Below are 20,549 nucleotides of genomic sequence, written 5' to 3' on the forward strand. Positions count from 1 at the left end.
TTTTAAAATTCAGTGATGGGACCCATACCAATTTGCCTTTTTGAGTTAATCTCAAAGGTTACCATGCTATGGTCACTATTCCCCAAGTGCTCCCTTACCTGCATCCTCTCTGGTTGGTGTCTGTACTAGCTGAGACAAAATTTTCATTCAATTTACTGCTTTTCTCAGAATTAATAGTTCAATTTTTTCAATCTACTTCTGGGTAATTGAAATCCCCCATAATGATAGTAAACCCCTTTTGTGAAGCCTTTTCTATTTGCATTAATACTTGTGATTCAATATTTGGTAGTTTGTAACAAATTCTCACTAATGTTTTCTGTTCAGTTCTAACCCCACTGACTATCTCAACCCTCAATGATTCTACACGTATTTGGAAAATCTGGGAAGGCAGCATGGAGTATATCGGGGGACCGGTACCAGCGAGTAAGGAGTTTGTAAGAAGTTTCCTGCGGTTTCGTACTATGTGAGCTTTTATGGGTGAGAAGAGAAAAAAATTCTTTTGGGCTTAAAGAGATCTGCAGCGTCTGTTCCCAGAAGCCTTGAAAGTGCAATGGGACAGTGTTTTGCGCCTGTAAAAGAAGTTGATATAATATCGAAACGCTGTGGGGAGGAAGGGATGGTCTATTACATAAGAGCTCAAAATATGTTTCCGTGTGGACTTAGAGAAAAAACTCACCAATTGGCAAAAGTGAATTTTGTCTATAACAGTAGGTGGTCTCTTCGGCAGAATTGTTTCTAAGGGTCGTAAATTATTGTCAAGTAAGAACTCTGAAATCTTAGCCCTGTCTGTCAACAAGGTCGACAAAAAAAGACCAGCGGTCTGTCCTTGTGGGAAGTCGGGATTATTTCTGATAGGCGTCAGGGGAGAGATATGTCGTCAGAGAGTGCGTTAAATGTAGAGAATGTAGTGTGAGTAGTGTAGCCTTCACAAATGGGTGATTGCGGGTAAAAGCTCAGGAGTGATGTCGCGGTAACCATAAAAGAGGGTGCAGTGGTATAGAGGTTGTCTGGGTGTCAGTACTTACCCATAATTTATGGTTAGGTTGATGGGACCATTCTAAGGCTCTCAAAAGGTGACATGCCTGAAAATACAGAAGTGGGTCCTGGAGACCCACGCCACCACTTAATTTAGGTCTACATAGGGTCGTGAACTTAATTCTGGGACGTAGTCGGGTCCACATATAATCGTAAAAACATGGACCTTACCGAAGTAAAAAAGGCCCGGGGGATCTCTATCGAGAGAGATTGGAAAAAAAATAAAAGCCTGGGTAAGACATTCATCTTGATTGTGTTAATTCTCCCAAACCAAGATATGTGTTGAGGAGACCACGTATTAAGATCCTTCTGAATGGTCGCTAATAGGGGGATGAAGTTATGTCGGTAAAGCTCAGATAAGTCCCGTGTAAGCCAGACTCTCAGGTATCTCAGCTTTCCTCTACACCATTTGAAGGGGAAGCTGGAACCTAAGTGCAGGGTGTCAAGTGTCGCCATATTGATGTTCAGGATTTCAGATTTTGAATTATTTATTTTCAGATGAGCCAATTCTCCATATTCGTTAAACTCTCGGAGAATAACCGGAAGTGATAACCGTGGTAGCGTGACTACAAAAAGCAAGTCGTCGGCATATCCTAGGATTTTGTGCGTGATCCCTCCAATCTGGAGGCCCCGAATGTCTACATTCCGCCAGGTAAATTCCATGAAAGGCTCTAGGGATAGAATAAAAAGCAAGGGAGAGAGCGGGCAACCCTGTCTAGTCCCATTTGCGATGGGGAAAGAGTCAGTTAACACTTCGTTAACCCTAATCCTAGCTGAAGGAAGGGAGTATACAGAAGTGACCCAGCGCCGCATGTTGGGTCCAAAACCTATATGAACCAAGACCGCGAACATAAAGGACCAATCCAACCTATCAAAAGCTTTCTCAGCATCTGTTGACAGGAGGATGATTTCAGTCTTGGATGTTATTGCATAATGCATCAAATTCAAAGCTCTGCGCGTGCTATCATGGGACTCTCGTCCTGGTATGAAACCCGTTTAATCAGGGTGCGTCAGGGACGGGATAAAACGTTGCATCCTATTAGCCAGAAGTTTAGAGAATAATTTGAGATCTGCATTCAGCAGGGAAATAGGGTGGAAGCTACTGCATTGTTCCAAGTCCTTGCCTTCTTTGGGGATCAGAGAAATGTTAGCCATCAGACTATGTGGGTGAATGTCTCTACCTTCCAGAATAGCGTTAAAGGAGAGCACCATCTGTGGACGTAAGACCTCCAACAATTTCTTATAGTAGAGCAAAGGAAGCCCATCGGGCCCAGGACACTTCCCTAACTTCGACGCTTTAATTGCCGTCCCTAGCTCAGTCAAAGTGATAGGAGTCTCCATACTATCCGCCTCCTCTACAGACAATTTTCTTCTTGAAAGGTAAGTATGTATTTTAGCTGACCGACCTGAGTAGCTGGTGAAGTAGCTCCAGACAGATTATAAAGATTAGAGAAATAGTCAGTAAAAGCCGTCATAATCTCATGAGGAAGTCTGTAGTGGGAACCTGACGTGGAGCGTATTTTAGGGATATAGTATTGTCTGCAGCGAATTCTCAAAGCCCTAGCCAAATATTTACCGGGTTTGTCCTCATGTTCATAATATAGGGCCCTCAGCCGTAGGAATGAACGCCTCCCTCTAGTAACCAGCAATGAAGAGAGATCTCTATGTAAGAGGACAACTGTTGGAAGGCCGCATCTGTAAGAGTATCTTTATGGGCTTGTTCTGAGGCCACTATGTCTTGATACGGTTTCCCTAGGGCGGACACAGCAGCATGCTTCCGTTCATACCCGACTTTTATGAAATGCCCGCGAACCACACACTTATGAGCCTCCCATACAGTCAGAGGGGAAACATCAGGGGTATTATTGTCCGTAAAAGAGTTAATCAGAAGTGATTTCGTTTCAGCTTGAAGCACTGAATCTGTAAAGAGCGATTCGTTAAGTCGCCATGTCGTCGCTGTTGGTCGAGTTAGTGTTGAGGTCAAAGACATTATTAATGGTGCGTGATCTGACCAAGTGATCAGACTGTAATACGCAGACAACTGTTTGGGGAGATGAAAATATGGCATAAAGAGGTAGTCAAGTCTAGTATAGAGTCTTTTGGTAAAAAAATGTAGTCCCTATTGCAAGGATGAAGCGCGCTCCAACAATCTACCAGCTGGAGATCATGCAGTAAAGCTTTCATTTTTTGGGAGACATGCGGGGGAGTACAGGAGTGCCCTTCGGAAGTATCCATCCTGGGCCCAAAAGCCACATTGAAATCCCCGCCTAGAATCAAGAGACCTTCTTGAAAGGATTGTAATCTAAGAATCTTGGAGAGGCAACAGTGTTGCTGTCTATTGGGTAAATAAACATTAGCAAAGGTATAAAGGAAATCTGGGATAGTGCCTTTTACAAAAACAAACCTACCAATCATATGAGCTTTCTCGTGAAATGGCATAATTATCAAAAAGGTACAGCCACACCTCTGGATTTAGACATTATATTATTGCTAAAAAACCCTATCGGGTAATGAGCATTGAGTAATGAAGGCGGTCTGGTCGCCTTAAAGTGAGTTTCTTGAAGATAGACAATAGATGCCCTATGGTGTTTCAGATCTCTCAATAAATGAGAACTTTTTTCGGGGATATTGAGGCCTTTTTTTATGAGACAACAGTAAGGTTGCAGCGTGTACAAGGAGGGCGCTGTGTCCACACAGTCGTCATATTGAAGAGAAGGAGAGAGGAGAGAGACAAAGAAAAAGAGAAGCGAGAGAGAAGAAAAACAAAAAGGGGGGGTAAGGGAAGGAATGGAAGGAAAAAAGGAAGGAAAAAAAGGGGGGAAAGGGGAAAAGACAACACTTGGAGTGGCTAGTGGGTAATGGAATGAGCCGCCTCTAATAATGGAGGACAGCAGCCGTGACCACCCCAATATTGTGAAACACTCCTGATGCAGGGGAAAGTGTTACCCGTTCAAGAGAGGACCAAGAGAAACAGAATGACAATGTTCTGGGAGGACTCGCGGCCACCCAAAACCTGTAGATTGACAATCAGATCCTGTATGGGGAGACAGAGACGGAGAAAGATACAATACAAACATAATACGTCATTTCACCTTTTACTGCTAAGAAACGTTAAATAGAAAATAGGTAATTGAATAAGGCAGTATATAAGGAGTAGATGTGTAGTGTAGATGACCAAGCATTGGGTCTCAAACGCGGAACGTATGTGCATATAGAGAGAGAGGGAGGAGAGAAAAGCAGAAAAAAAAATTGTTTTTTTATATGTTATCTCTCCTACCCCTCTTCTACCACGGAAAAAAAGAGGTAATCAACTATATGATATGCCCGAGGACCACTATGCAGAGAGACAGGAGTTTGCGGTCTCTCCGAGTGTGCCCGACTGGAATCCACACCACAGAAAAGGGCACAGAGGAGCATGCGGGGGTAGATAAGCAAAGAAATACAAAAAAAAACATATTACATAATGCATTTGCATTATAAAATGGACAATAGAATCAAGTGAATCACAACATCCCGCCATAGTGCAGAAGTGTCCGCTACAATCTGTATGTGAGCTGACCGCGAGCAGAAGCAATGGAATATCTATGAAAAAAAAAAAAGGAAAACCCCAAACCCACATCTCCCATGGGGTGTAAACATAGAGAATGTGTGTACATAGTGTAATATTGCAAAGCAGCTCAGAGGGGGCTTAGACATCAAGTCAGAGCATATTGTATAAGAACTATCCACATGGGGTTATGTAGAACTGTGTGCACAATTCAACACAAGAGATATCAATATCCAACATATGAAATACAGGAAAAAGGGTGTCAATATCAGAGTCCCGTGGTTCAGATTTTATGATGTCCGAGATAGCAGCCATGCCCGTAAAGCAACCTGACGCCCAGAGCTGAAGAGTAGTCCGCAGACACGAACTGAAAAACAAAACAAAAAAGTATTTCCTCCCCCCAAGCCCCCCTGCGAGGTGTAGACACAGCGATTGGGCCTGTATAGTGCACCTCAGAGGTGCTTTGAGGGCAGACGGTCCACTGGATGCCCGGGTAAGTGTAATTCCGGCAACCCCCAAACGTCGATGTGTAGAAAATCGATGCCAAGCTCTTCTAAAAACTCTGGGAGCTCATGATGGTATCTCAGCGACGTAATAACATTATTGATCCGGACATTCAGGCTAAAGGGGTAACCCCGGATATAACGCAACACTCATCGTTGTAGTTCACTCATCAGTGGGCTTGGTATACGCCGGGTACGCAGGGTCAGATCGGAGATATCGTGAAATGGCCTTCGTATTGCCAAAAGCCCACCTCACGTGTGTCAGGGTCCGTCCAGGCTGCGGAGCTGCATATCTCTGTTTTTCCCTGCCTTGCCTCAGTTCCCATGTTTTGCTGTGGTCCACTTCTGGATTTCCGTATGCTCTTTCCTGAACCTCTGATTCCTTGATTCCAGTCTGCTCTTTGCTTCAGCTCCTGTTTACTTTATAAGGTGTGTCCCACTCGTTTGTTCTGTTTGTCTCAGTCTGCAGTCTAAAGGTATGTCCTTCTCGGTTCTGTGTTTGGATTCAATGTTTAGTTTATCAGTACTTTCGTATGCAGGGCTTAGTGTTAGGACCCACTGTCATTGGAGTATTTTGGCATAGTGGTGGGCTAAAGCATACTATGGCCATATGATGTGACAGAATCTCCAATTGTTATCACATAGTCCTAGGCTAGTTCCTGTATTCATGTTTGTCTGTCTCTTATGTACCTTTGCCCTTCTTCCCTGAATCATCTCAGGATTTCGGTTCCTCTCTCCTCTCCCCATGTCCCAGTTAAGTAGTCCTATCCTTGCTTAAAGGAGAAGCGTCCAAGGATTCTAGCTCCTCACTCCTTCCCCTGTGTTCTTGCCTTGTTGCCCTGCACCAGGCCCTGTCCAACTCCACTCCTGCGCAATACCTCCTGAACTCCATCTTTGGTCGCTCTGGGTCTTTACAGTCGTCTGTATAGACCCAGTCCCGTGACAACGTGCTCTTCTCATGATGGTTTCCTTCAGCCTGTAGTCCACCACATGGCAAATGACATCTCGTGTGGGGGGGTGATAAGGGGCCACGAGGCCGTAAAGCTCTGTGGGCCTGGTCCATGGAGATCACTATATCTCGGGGTCTATTGAGCAGTGAGTTGAAGAGATCTGTAAGTACCTGGAATACATCTTCCCCCTCCTGGGGACCTGCTTCAGGGAGGCTGCAGATTCTAATATTATGCCGCCTGTTCCTGTTGTCCAAGTCTTCCAAACGTCTGCGATAGTCCGCCAGGTAAAGGGTGTGCTGTGTTGATATTTTCACCACTTGTGAAAGGTAAGCAGTCAGGTGGGTGGATCCTCACTCCTGAGTGTCGATTCTTTTCTTGAGGCCTATCAGGTCGGCCCTTAGGGACATCATCTCCTCCTTCACTGTGAGTTTAAGCTCTGTGATGAGGCTACTGAAATCATCCTTCCACGGAGACGAGGAAAACAGACGAAGTATAGTCCCTTGCCCCGTAAGATCCGCAGGAGCTTCTTCACCACCACTCTGCCTGCTGTCCTCTGTGCCTGCCGTGCTCTCAGGTGACGGCACTTCAAGGCCTTCAGGAGGCCGCGAGGTGAGATCGCGTGGTGTTTGGAAATATTCGAAGAGGCCGACTTGTTTTTGCCCCTTGGTGTCTCTCCGTCTTCCGGCGTCATTTTTTTTATGCCCCATAGTGCAGGATGGCTATAGATAGCTAGAAAGGGTTAGGGTCGCGGCTGAGCTCTTCACTTAAGCGGCCATCTTCTCCGACGGCTAACCACACCCCTCAAATGTGATCGTTTATGTTGGGATTCCCTCACAATGGTGCCTTACACGGCTTGTATATTGCTGTAGCTCATGTCAAGATTTTCTCACACCTGTGCCTTACACACCTTGTATGCTGCTGATACCTGTATACTGTACTTCTTCAGCGACCTGGTTTGCCTGTTTTATGTACTTTATGTGGCAGGTCATTGATACCGGATCATACCTTATATGGCACTGATTCATGTATACTGTACTTGTGTAGTGCCTTTTTGTTTGCCTATCTTATGTACATCTTCGATTCTACAGGCCTCAGTTAAATGTTAAAGCTTTTTTCCCTGCTGCCTGGAGGCTGTCAGCTGTGCGTGCTCCCGATGACTTCATTGTGCCTGGTACATTTTAGAAACTAGCTTTCCCTTCAGTACCTTGGTGTATTTGCTTATTGTCATTGTTGCCTGTTTTTCTTACCATTTTCAGCTTATTCCATAGATTATTGCTATTCTGGTGTCCCCGACCACGGTTTGTTATTGGACTTTTACCTGACGTAACCTGTCAGGCTCATCATATCTCAGCCCTTACTTAATCTTGCAGTCCAGAGCGCAGAGTGTAAGAATGCACACAGTGATAGCATGGGCCTAGGCACCGGGGGGGATGGGGGGGACAGATCACCCCCAGTAACTCATGCTGGGGGGACCGATAATAAAGAAATCCCCCCCAGGGCCGTAGGAACCCCCCCAATAGAAACGCCGCAAATGCGGCCCGCGAGACCTCGAGGTGCGGCTCGTGTAAGATCGACAGCTAGGGCAACTGATCTTCTGCGGTCCGCACCTTGAGCCCTGCTACAACAAGAGCCCTTACCTGTGGGAGGGTCTTCTGTACTGCACAGAGGAAGCGAAACCCAGCAGAGTTCATGTGGCATCACATCACATCCTGTTTCCTCTGTGCAGTACCAGAGAACTCAGAGGGAGGCCGTGCCCCCTGCTGAAGTCTGTGAGTGGCATCGAGGAGCTGCAGTGCAGGTAAGGGGGTGGGGAGGGTGTTTGAATCAGTATGCGTGATTGAGGGAATGAATCTGTGAATGAATGAGTATGTGAATGAATGAGTATATGAATGAATGAGTGTGTGAGCATGGATGTGTAAGTGCTGGAACCTAGGCATGATGGGACTGTGATTGCTGTTAGCAATCACACTCCTATCATGCCAAGTCAGCCAGTACATGCTGAAACCTAGCTAGCTGCCCCCCTTGTGTATTGATGCTGCCAGCAATATGGGGTCTGCACATCACTTACAGCCACCCTGTACTAGCATGTACTGGTTGCCTGGGTATGAGAGGAGTGTGATTGCTGTTAGCAATCACACTCCTATCATGCCAAGTCATATTGATAATTTTTTTTGCCCAATTGTGGTGTGTTACCTACTTATTAAAAATGTGAGTTTTTATTATTATTTTTAAAGGTGGGGTTTTGGCTAAGTGAACCGTGAATTTTTTGGTCCAGAATTTTCATTTTGGTGAAGAATTTTCATTTTGGTGCATCCCTAGAATAAATAGAACTATTTCATTTTTAATTATCCTAAGTCCTGAATTTGTAGTCACAAAGCTTTCTAGGCCCAGAAATCAATGAGAGGAAAAGTAAAGGTTTTGTGTCATTTACTTTATTTTAATCTGCATATTTTATTAAAGGCCATATTTTCTCACAGTGAAAAATGAGTGTGGCCCGCGCACATATACAATTCTGTTGAAGTGGCCCACTGCAGAAAAAACTTGGACACCCCTGGGGTAGACAGTGAGAAGGGGGGTAGGGAGAGGGTAGCTAGTGAGAAGGGGGTAGGGAGAGGGTAGCTAGTGAGAAGGGGGGTAGGGAGAGGGTAGCTGGTGAGAAGGGGTGAGCTGGTAGGGTGAGTAGCTAGTTTGAAGGGGGCGGTAGGGAGAGGGTAGCTAGTGAGAAGGGGGCGATAGGGAGAGGGTAGCTAGTGAGAAGGGAGGGTAGGGAGAGGGTAGCTAGTGAGAAGGGGGGTAGGGAGAGGGTAGATAGTGTGAGAAGGGAGGGTAGGGAGGGGGTAGATAGTGTGAGAAGGGAGGGGGTAGATAGTCAGAAAGTGTGAGAGGGGGTAGATAGTAGAGAAAGTAGGGATCTGATGGGGGAAAATGCTGCCCCCCCCCTGGATTTTTAGGGGTTCCTACGCCCATGAGTGATAGACACACTTCACAAATGACAAAAGCTGAATGTCTGAAGATTGTAAGCTTGCAAGCTGGGCTCTCTCCACCTAATGTATCGGTTTGTCTGTCATTTCTATTCTTGTCATACGCCTTGACTATATGTATTGGATTAAGCTGTGTAAATTGTGCCCAATATCTTGCAGACTATTTCCAAAAAAAACCCACAATCCATCCGCAACAACATTCCTGTGCATGGTCTTCACTGTCCTCCTCCTTCCGTGATCAACCCCTCTGCCTCTCTCAGCTCCCAGCGAAGTTCATGCTCTACTGTCTTCCTCACACCTCACTACATGCCCTTCATACCTAATTCCATCACTCTGCTCTAGCCTTACTCCTGTCCTCACATCTTCAACTCCTCACTGTCTACTGGCATATGCCATCCCCATCCCCATTCAAACATGCACAGGTCACTCCTATCCTCAAGAAACCCTGCCTTCAAATTCCCCCGCTAACTACCGCCCCATATCACTACTTCCAATAACATCTAAACTATTAGAAAAACTATGACCGTCTAACCCACTTTCTGTCCTCAAACTCCCTGCTTGACCCCCTGCAATCTGGTTTCCCCCCACAGCACTCGACTGAAACGGCTCTCACCAAAGTCACAAATGACCTTCTATCTGCTAGTAACAACGGCCACTACTCTATCTTAATCTTACTTGACCTCTCTGCTGCTTTTGATCACCCCCTCCTCCTACAAACTCTCAACTCTCTTGGTCTCTGTGACACTGCTCTTTCTTGATTAACTCATATCTTTCCAACAGACCCTTCTCTGTGTCTTTTGCTGGAGACTCCTCCTCTTCAATGCCTCTGTCTGTTGGAGTATCTATACTTCGTCACTTGGAAAACAGTATTGACAGCTTTGGCTTCAAATATCATCTCTATGCAGAGGACACACAAATCTATCTCTCCATCCCCAATCTCTCTGCAGCTTTCCTCTCTTAGATCAGCAGCTGCCTATCTGGCATCTCTTCCTGGATGGCCTCTCATGACCTCAAGATAAATATGTCTAAGACTGAGCTCCTTCAAATCCCTCCCTCTAACTCTATTCCCCTTTCTGACCTTTCTATCACTGTCGACGGTACCACTATCTCTCCTTCACCACAAGTCCGTTGCCTCGGAGTGACCCTAGATTCAAACCTGTCTTTTATTCCTCACATCAAATCACTCTCTAAATCCTGCCATAACCAGCTATGCAACATTTCCAAAATTTAGCCATTCCTGACTACCAGCACCGCAAAACAACGAATCCCCTCCCTTGTAATCTCCCGTCTAGACTACTGCAACAACCTAATTACCGGTCTCCCTCTGTCCCGACTATCCCCCCGCTCCAGGCTGTCCTTAATGCCTCTGCCAGACTAATCTATCTCACCTGACGCTCTGCATCTGCCGCACCTCTCTGCGAGTCCCTCCACTGGCTCCCCCATCCATAGCAGAAATAAATTCAAAATACTCACTCTATCCTACAAAGCTCTCACTAACACCACTCCCCTCTACCTATTTTCCCTCATCAGCAAATACACTCCAGCCCGCCCTCTAAGATCAAACAATGACCTGCTCCTTGCATCTCCACATATCACTGTGACGGGATCGAACTGTACCCCGACTAGGTAGTTTCCTCTTCCCCATGGCCACTGGGACACCAGCGATTAACCCTTTTAGCGTACAGAGAGAAGGGGTTGCCTTACTACTGTGGCTAGCTGAAGATGAGCTACACAGTGGGGCTATTGGGGCACTGAAAATAAGTGATAATAGCAGAGGACACAGCTTTTCAGGAACCTCAGCAGCACTGTAGTATACAGAAGTATAGCAATACAGTGCTCTACTGCCCTGATAAGGGCAGCCCCGAGACTTACCTCAATAACAAGACAGGACTCGTAGTGCGGTAAAACAGGGAATCTTTATTTGGGAAACACACAGGCTTATATACAGTCCAACACAGGAAAAAAGCCATAAACCATGTCCACATAGCCCCGCCCAACCCAGACAGTCCGGCACCACACTTAGGCCTCTGAGCCCCGCAATGTCCGTACAGCTTTCAACTGTCATTTTCGGGATGATGCTGAAAGAGCCCCAAGCAGCAGTTCAAAGTTCCGCCTGGTTTACATAACCACGCTGGCTAACCCCCCCTGGAAGTTCCTGTCGGCCGAGAATCTACAGGCGTCTCCCCTCCTCCCATGCCCGCCTACAGGACTTTTCTCGCACAGCACCAACCTTCTGGAGCTCTCTTCCTTGTTCTGTCCGACTCTCACCAACTCTACCCTCCTTCAAATGCTCCCTAAAAACTTTTCTCTTCAGGGAAGCCTACCACTGACATAAATATCAAAACTTCTCTCACCCACTTACAACCCTTATCTTGCACTACATTAACATCATTCACTACCACGCAGTCCTCACCTCCTGTTTCTCACCCCTTATCCACCTAGATTGTAAGCTCCTGCGGGAACAGGGCCCTTCATTCCTCTTGTATCTGTATGTCAAATGTTGGTTAGGTCTGGTGTGGGTGGTAATGACATAAGCTTCAGGTGAGGGAGGCATGGATATAGCATAACCAACACAGCCATGGACGTAGGAACCCGGGGGACGGGGGGACAGATCCCCCCAGTAACTCAAGCGGGAGGGGACCAATAATGAAGAAATCCCCCCCCAGAACCCCCCCAATAGAAACGCAGCAGGAGGAGAGAGAGGGGTGCCGAGCGGTCCTTTTCAGCAACTGCTCGGTGTTCTTCTGTCTCCTCTGCTCCCTGCCGCCGCCACGTATCGCGTCAGAGCAGCGAGACAGAGGCCTCGCGCTCCCACCACAGGACTGCGGACTGCACGGTAAGTGACCTACAAAGGGGGATTGGGAAAGGGTAGCTAGCGAGAAGAGGAGTAGGGAGAGGGTAGCTAGCGAGAAGCTAGAGAGCAGTTAGCAAGAAGGGGGTGTAGGGAGAGGGTAGCTAGCAAGAAGGGGGTGTAGGGAGAGAGTAGCTAGCGAGAAGGGGGTAGGGAGAGGGTAACTAGTGAGAAAGGGGGTGTAGGGAGAGGGTAGCTAGCGAGAAGGGGGGTAGGGAGAGGGTAGCTAGTGAGAAGGGGGGTAGGGAGAGGGTAGCTAGTGTGAGAAGGGGGAGAGGGGTAGATAGTGTGAGAAGGGGGGATAAAAGTAGCAAAAGGGGGGAAGTAAGCATATTGAAATAAAGAATGAGAATGAATGAATATGTATATGAATTGTGTGAATGAGTAAGAGAATGAATTAATCCACGTGTGGATGAATTGTGTGAATGAGTGAAATAATGAATGTGTGGATGAATTGCTTTAATTATTTGTGAGCTGGGCTGTTTGGGGAGCGAGTTGGCTCATGCTGGACTGTAATTTGTTTGTGTAATCTGAGTGCTGGTCAGGTTCTATGTGGGGAATGTGGATGCCAGGGCTGGCCTTTGGGGTGTGCAACCTGTGATCTATGCCTGTAATTTAGGGGGTTTCTATGTTTAATGCTGATTTTTTTATGTGAATTCCAGTTGATTTATACCTGCAAAGCTGGGTTTATGTGTTATTCTGTTGATCCATATCTGCTATGCTATATTTCCATACATTATGTATTTAAGTTTGCATGTCTTATTCAGTTAATCTATACATGCATGTGCTGTTTCCATGTGTTGTTTATTTGATTAATACCTGAACTACAGGGAGTAAGTAAAAGAGAGGTGTGGCTTAGTGAATGAGGGACAAAGGGACTCAGGGGATGATTTCAGGGTGGGTGAGGACCTCTCAATGTCACAGAGTATACACAGAAACAAAGGTTGAAATGCAGCACTCAGTTGTGAGATGGTGCACGAGCCAGGGTACCACCAAGTCCTTCAATAAATCCAAAATAAAGAAGCAGAGGCTCAGCACTGAAATGGTAAGGTGAGTTTATTTCACACAGGCAACGTGAAAGACCTGTGTGTTGAAACATTGCCTGTGTGAAATAAACTCATCTTACCATTTCAGTGCTGAGCCTCTGCTTCTCTATTTTGGATTTAATGTCACGGTGCAATCAGAAGGAGGCAAGACTGCACGGACTCTCACAGTCTTCTCCTAATCTACGGTCAGTGTGGCGCATATATTTTTTTTGGTGTGGGAGCAGAGGGAGTGATTGCATGCTAGGGAGCATGGAGCGCGGCCAAAGGAAATGCTTGCCTAGGGTCCAATTTTTCAATATTTAAAAAGTGTTTTTGTTACAAAGATTAGCTGTTTTTTTTCCTATATTTAATGTATTAAACGTACAAGATTTTTAGGGGTTCCTATGTCCATGAACACAGCTGAACATAAATACACAGAACACGGATAATTAACATAACCAGACAAGACATACATGGTACAGGACGCCTCAAATGACAGAGAACAAGGCAAGGAACACAGGGGATGGCGTGAGGAGCCGAGATCCTCAGAGGCTTCTCCTTTAAGCAAGCACAGGATATCTCAACCAGGACATGGGGAGAGAGGAACCGAGATCATCAGATGTATAAGGGAAAGAGGGCAAAGGTACATAAAATACAGACACACAAGTAAACAAAACAGCAAGCTGTGGAGAAGAGTTCAACTCCAGGCAGACCTTTTAAAGGGGCGGCCACGCCTGGCAGTTTGCAGGGCTGGAGCAGAATCCTGACATAACCCTTCCTGGGACAACATTGTTATCCTATCCGGCATACCAGACTCATAAACTTACATTTTTCATTATGGCTTGATAATGGATTGTCAATGACTTGTTTGCTAGTGACACAGTCTCATCTTTTTGATCAGCTCAAAGAAAAATAAATAACAATACATTTTTCATATATTAGCTATAGATATTGTTTATCTTTACATTCAAACCTTTTAAATAATAAGATATAATCCATGCTTGTAGATCTATGTAAATAAACACCTAATTCCAGAGGAGCTATATCAATTTGTTATATTTTTTGTTTAAACAAATAGTAAAAGACAAACTACCATACATTTTAAAATGATTTAGGACAACAATTTACTACTGAACAATGGAATAAAGAAATAGTTATTCTATCAAAAGTTTCTAGATGTGCTGACCACCTAGAAATCCTAAAATAATCTTACATTATACGATTCCAACAACACTTTCTACTTGTTGGAATATGACATTTTTTTTGGTCATGTTATAAAAATATACCGCAATATAATTTATTTTTCTTTATTTGAAAAAGTGTTAAAAATAGTACTTCCTAGGAAACCAGAAATAGCTCTACTAGGTATCTTACCACAATTTCTGAAAATTAAAAATATTTTATTAGATATTAAAAACATGGAATATGTTACTCATGCAATACTCAAGCAAATTATACAATCAGATTTGAACACGATTGATAATTATCGCCAAAAGCTTAATCCACATCCCCTTCTTTCTTCAGTCAATTTGCTTGAAATCTTAATAAGAAAGGGGAAAAGATTATATTAGAGCAATAGTTATTACATAAGAAACACTCTTACGTTTTTTAAGATTGATTGATGACTATGTATTTTTTTCATTCGTTTACCTAATTTTGAACATTATTCAACTCAAAGTTCTCAGAAATGTATTAGGGGGAAAAAAAACTTGTACAGAAGGGTACCTATCACTCTTTCTTCAATTAGTTAACATGAAGTATGAAAAGGTGCTGTGCTTGGGTGATAAGTATTAATATCGTCTAACTCTTCTTTTTCTACTGCAGGCATTTATAGAACAGAACAAGAGAAAGGCACATTGTATGAATTAACTTTCAAAGGAGACAGAGACCAGGAATTCAAACGTGTTGTTCTTTTCCGGCCATTTGGACCAGTCATGAAGGTCAAGAATGAGAAGCTCAACATGGCCAATGTGATTGTAAATATCATTGTCCCCTTGGCAAAAAGAGCTGACAAGTTTCAGCAGTTCATGCATAACTTCAGGTTGGAATATTTTGCTTTCTGTTGAGATAAGCGTAAATAATAAAAGGTTTATTTTATTTTTTTTCCTGTTTTTTTACTGGTACCGGCAGTGTCCATATGCATATGTTCAGATGCAATAGAATATGGAAGTGTATATGGACATGGGCGACACCCAGTAGCGGCTGGTCGGTAATTCCAATGGGGGTTCACAATATATAAATTATGAAAATAAAATGTAGATTTATGACGTAATGTACAGGTTAAAATGCATTTCCCTAAATTAACCCGAAATACCCCATCAACCGTAATTGCCCCTAAATTAACCCTAAACACCCCATCAACCATAACTGCCCCAAAAGTAACCCTAAATACTCCATCAACCATAACTGCACCAAGTTAACTCCCCATTAACCATAACTGTCCTTAAATAATCCCTAAACACCCCATCAGCCATAACTGCCCCTAGATTATCCCTAAACATCCCATCAACCGTTACTGCCCTTAAATTAACCCTAAATACCTAATTAACATAACTGCCCCTCAATTAACCCCCACCTCCCCTAACTTTCAGCAGCCCAAATATTAATTTTATACTCACTGTTAGATGAGTTGCTGAGCAGTGTGGACACTAGATGGAAAGGGGCGGGGACAATCATCATTGTGACTGAAGGATTGCAGACTCCGAGCTGGGCGGTAAATTTGCTGATGGCTGGGAGCTGATGGCTGCGAGCTCCCCCCCCCCCACTCGCACAGCTTTTACTGTGCAAAGAGGGTTCATATGGGCAGCTCAGCCGGTGCTTTAGCAAGCGCAGAAGCATTGAGCCAAATAGGGTCTTACTTCCTATCGCACGTGCAATAGGCTTAGGCAGGCTACATCAGGCAGGCAACATGGCACGGGAACCCCCAAGTGCAAAAGGAAAAGAAAATTGCAAAATTCATAAAAAATCCAGTTTAATCTAATTTAGATTAAAATGGATTTTTGATGAATTTTGCAAATTGTTTTTCCTTTTGCGCTTGGGGGTTCACGTGCACATGTGCTCCTATGGAGGAGCCTTCACTGGCAGAACCCATACTGTTCAAGGAAGAAAGCAAACAACAGGAGGTGATGAAGAGTATGGTAAGCATTCTGTTTGTTACTCTAATGCTTAAGATAATGATTGTGCAAACCTTTTTCTCTAAGTAAATTTTATGTATTCATAAACCACCACTTTATAATATTAAAGAGTACAATTGATCTTTTGGCTAAATGAAACAGCACTTAAGACTCGATTAAATTGAAAAAGTATGGCCACAGACACCTGAGAACATAATCTAAATTTATTAATTAATTAAAAGGGGCACTGCATACAGTTTGAATGCATACATAAATTATATATATATGTTACATTGGTAGACCCAGGGGTGTACCTTGAGTATTTAGCACTTGGGCGGATCCTGTATTTGGCATCCCCCATCCCCACTTTAAAATGTAAAAATACCCACAACTTCATGCTTACTCACGCTCTCTCTCCCACTCTCTTATACTCTCAATCAATCTTACCTATGCTCTGTCACACTCACGCGCTCTCACTTGCCCTCTCACACTGTCTCTCCCTCAATTATGTTACTACCTTCTCTTCCAACTAGTTCCATGCCCCCGTCTCCTTTTCCACAGCTTTGCTTCTTCTTTCCTCTTCTTCCAGGACTTTCAGGGAGACTTGGGACCTTTGTGTGTCAGTGTTACACCCCTTGATGGGCCCCCAGAACATCACTGTGTAGACCCTGCAAGTAGATTAAGACGTTTTGAAATGATTTGGGACTTCATAAAAATACTGTATTGGTATTATAGGCCGCACCCAATAATGGGCCGCACCCTAAAAGTTTGGTGCTATTTTAAAGAAAAATTTATTTTTAAAGAAAAAATACACATTAGTGGAATGATAAAACAGTATTTTACCTAATGAACAGGAATACATGCATTTTATCATTTTTGGTATCTATTACGCAGTTAGGTTATAAACAAACAGAAATCTGGAAAACCAATAGCCATTTTAAGGTCCCTCCTTAATTCATAATGAACCTTATAGATATTCCTCTCTGCCCCCCCAGATATGCCACTCTGCCCCCCCAGATATGCCACTCTGCTACCTAGATATGCCACTCCCCCTTCCCTACACTTACCAATGGACCCCCAGACTCCCTTGTGTCCGCTGCCGGCACTTCCGCCAGGCCTTCTATGACGGAGAAGCACCGGTGGAACCGCCAGCAGCGGAGGTTGTCTACGCACATCACCGCGGCCAGTGAACGTCTCTGTGATGCGCATAGACAACCTCCGCTGCCGGACCAAACTCTTTTAGGTTACTTTCCGTAGGAGCATGTTTCTACCAGTTCACGTAACCAGACTTATTATCTGGTTGCCCTTGGCAAGGGCCCTTCTGGTTGCCCTTGGCCACAATGGAACTTATTTATGCTTTTGAATGTTTGTGGCCTGATCATTGGCTGGAACATAGTGGGACATGCTCACTAAGTGGGGACATTGCTACAAATAAGCATATAATTTGAGTGTCCTTTAATATGACATTTTACCACGTTGCACAGAATTTTCTATTGCACTCATATTGCAAAATGATGGACGCATCATTGCACCCACAAAATTTTCTATTGCACCCTTATTACAAAATGATGGACTTGACATTGCATCCACTTTTCACTCACATAATTTTCTATTGAACCCATATTGCAAAATGATAGGCTTGCCATTGCCCCCACTTTGCACCCACAGATTTTTCTATTGCACCCATCTTGTAAAACGATGGACTTGCCATTGCACCAACATTGCATTTCCAATAATTGCACCTGCACCCATGTTGCACCTAAAGGACTTGTTTTATTAATTTAACCCATTTGTCACAATGACAATGGCTGTTTTAACGTTTCTGCAGTGCTTGTGTTTTGCTGTAATTTTCTTCTTTCCCGTTTAGTGAACCCACACAAGTTATATATTTCATTATAACATTATTTTGATTGTATTATATCATTTACTATTAAAAAGTATAAAATATGGTGACATTGAGGTCACAGTGTGTCCTGGGGAGGGTGTTCGGTGTCACTGAATGCCTTGCTATCGAGGCATTTCAGCGACATCATTGAAGTTTAGGAGGCGATTGTTGATTGCCTCTGAAACTCTTTAAAACAGGTGTCCGCCGCCATCTCTGTGTTGCTGAATGCCTTGACGTCGAGGCATTACAGCAACGCCGCTTGGGTGCAGGAAGTGAAAGTAGATCGCTTTGTACACCCGTTTAAAACCATAACATCAAAGGGTTAATAAATGTGTGCAGGAATGTTATGTTATGTAAACTATTTCCGGCTGCTGCTGCTGCTTTATGGTAATTATGGTAAAGTTACTCTGTTACATGTGAATAGTTGAGCATATGAGTTTGTGCTCTGTTTGTGAATATTTAACAGCCATTTGCAAAAATGGCCACCACCAATAACCAAAATGGCCACAACTCCTTGTAATGCTATTTCCAGTAAAAAAATTTTTGGAAAAAAACATTTTTTTTATATATTTTCCCCTCTGAATCCTCACAAAATTAGGTAAAGTGATGGAAAAGCCCCTCCAAGTTTATCAATTCAGGTGTCCTGATTTCAGAAATACCTAATTTATATAGAATTTCCATACTTTCCCAGCACTTATAGGGAACATACTATAAGGTGGACATTATTCTTTAATGTAGAGGGGTTTGCCCATTATTAAACACCAGGTCGTGTACGGCGTCAGAACCTATGTAGGCACAATTGGAGTTCTGCCTTGAAAGAGTTGGAGGCTGTACCACGAGGTATGTTGAAAAGCGGATTGGATCAACAATTGTGTGTCTGTTTTCAATGTGCAAATGAATGTGCCCTAGGTGTCAAAAAATTTACTGGTGGATTTTTCTTTTGTCAGCGTGGCATCTACCCAATCCATCCAAAATAAGTGGAACAATTTGTCTTGGAAAAGAGTGAGAGTGGGTGGTTGAGGTCGGATCCAATGGTGAAGTATACATTTACGGCCCACAGCAGTAACAATATGTGTGAGTTTTTTAAAAGAACGACCAGTTGGACCAACCATACCAAACATCGCCACCTCAGGAGATAGCGGAAACGATACAATCTTGTGGTTCGAAACAAAAGCGTGTACTTGGGACCAGAAAGTTTCAATTAAAGGGGATTGCCAGAAGCAATGAAAGGAGTGTGCATTTTCAGCATTGCATTTAGGACAATTAGAGGTTGGCCTCAAACCCAGTTTGTGGAGACGTTCAGGAGAAAAGTAGGTAATAAAAGGTATGGCGTGTGTAATAGTCAATTGCGTGTCGTGAAAGAGCAGCTATGTTATGTTGCTCAATATACCCGGGAAATTAAAACCTAAGGACTGTGGTGTGTGTTTAAGTTTGTGTAAGCTGATCCTGGGCTTCTTTCCCTTCCAAATGAAGAGGTTAAATTGTTTATCCAAAAATTTGAGATCAGTGGATTTGATTAAAAGGGGTAAGGATTGTATGGTGTAAAGAAGTTTAGGAAAGCTAATCATTTTAATGAGATTAATCCTACCCGTCAGTGTCAAGTGTAACGCGTGCCATAATTTCAGTTCATTCGTAACCTTCTTAATGATTCTAGAAATGTTTAATCTGTAGAGTAGACGTGGGTATTTTGGTAGAATGATGCCTAGATATTTAATTGAGGTTGTCACCCAATGAAAGCCAAAACTAGGGGTATCCGGAGGCAAGACAGAGGAGCCCAAATAAAGCGCCTCCGATTTGTTGACATTAATTTTAAAACCTATCACCTCTCCCCAGGTGTGTAGTAAAAGAGAGAATGTGTGGGATGGACGTTTTTGGGTCAGAGATGTATAGGAGGATGTCATCAGCAAAAGTCGTCAGTTTGTGTTCCAGTGAACCAAAAGTAATGCTTTGAAAATCATTGGAAGAAATAAGAATACGGAGTAGGGGGTCCAAAGCCAAATCAAAGAGGAGAGGAGAAAGAGGACATCCCTGTCTAACCCCCCGGCCCAAGCGGATAGACTCAGACGCCATCCCGTTTGTGATGATAACTGTTTCTGGACACGTATATAAATTGCGTATAAAGTTTAAAAAATGTTGTCCAAAGAAACGTTTTTTTAAGATCCTGTAGAGGTGAGGCCAAGCTACAGTATCAAAAGCCTTTTCTGCGTCTAGACTTAATAAGGCTCGAGGATGGTGATTTGGGTCAGAGTTGGATGTTATCACAGCTGCTAGGGCTGGACGGATACCCCTGACTGAATTGCGACCTTTTACGAAACCCAATTGGTGATGGATTAATAATTTTGGTAGGAAGGATTGCAGTCTGGAGGCAATTAATTTGGTGAGAATTTTCAAGTCATGGTTGAGAAGCAAGATGGGTTGATATGATTGAACTTTTGTAGGGTCTTTATGTGGTTTTGGTATCAGTATAGTGGTGGAACGTGTCAAAGACTATATAGGGCAATTATTTTGAAAAATATCATTGTATAATGCAGTGAGGGCTGGTACTAGGTGTTGTGAAAGTATCTTATAGTATTCAGCGGAGAAGCCGTCTGGGCCAGGAGCACGACCGTTGGACAGGGAGTGAATAGTGTGTTTAACCTCTTCTTCTGTTATGATAGCA

At 43.8% G+C, this 20,549-nt stretch overlaps 1 protein-coding gene across 1 annotated transcript in view; it reads left to right on the forward strand.

Annotated features, from left to right (window-relative positions):
* The window catches only part of CSGALNACT1 (chondroitin sulfate N-acetylgalactosaminyltransferase 1), a 186,962-nt gene that overhangs the window by 67,472 nt on the left and 98,941 nt on the right, over positions 1–20,549 (forward strand). The window contains exon 2 of the mRNA XM_053463403.1: positions 14,717–14,933. Within this exon, the coding sequence (XP_053319378.1) occupies positions 14,717–14,933 (217 nt within the window). The remainder of the gene's footprint in view (positions 1–14,716; positions 14,934–20,549) is intronic.

This window comes from Spea bombifrons, chromosome 1, assembly GCF_027358695.1.
Source record: "Spea bombifrons isolate aSpeBom1 chromosome 1, aSpeBom1.2.pri, whole genome shotgun sequence".
Taxonomy (NCBI): domain Eukaryota; kingdom Metazoa; phylum Chordata; class Amphibia; order Anura; family Pelobatidae; genus Spea; species Spea bombifrons.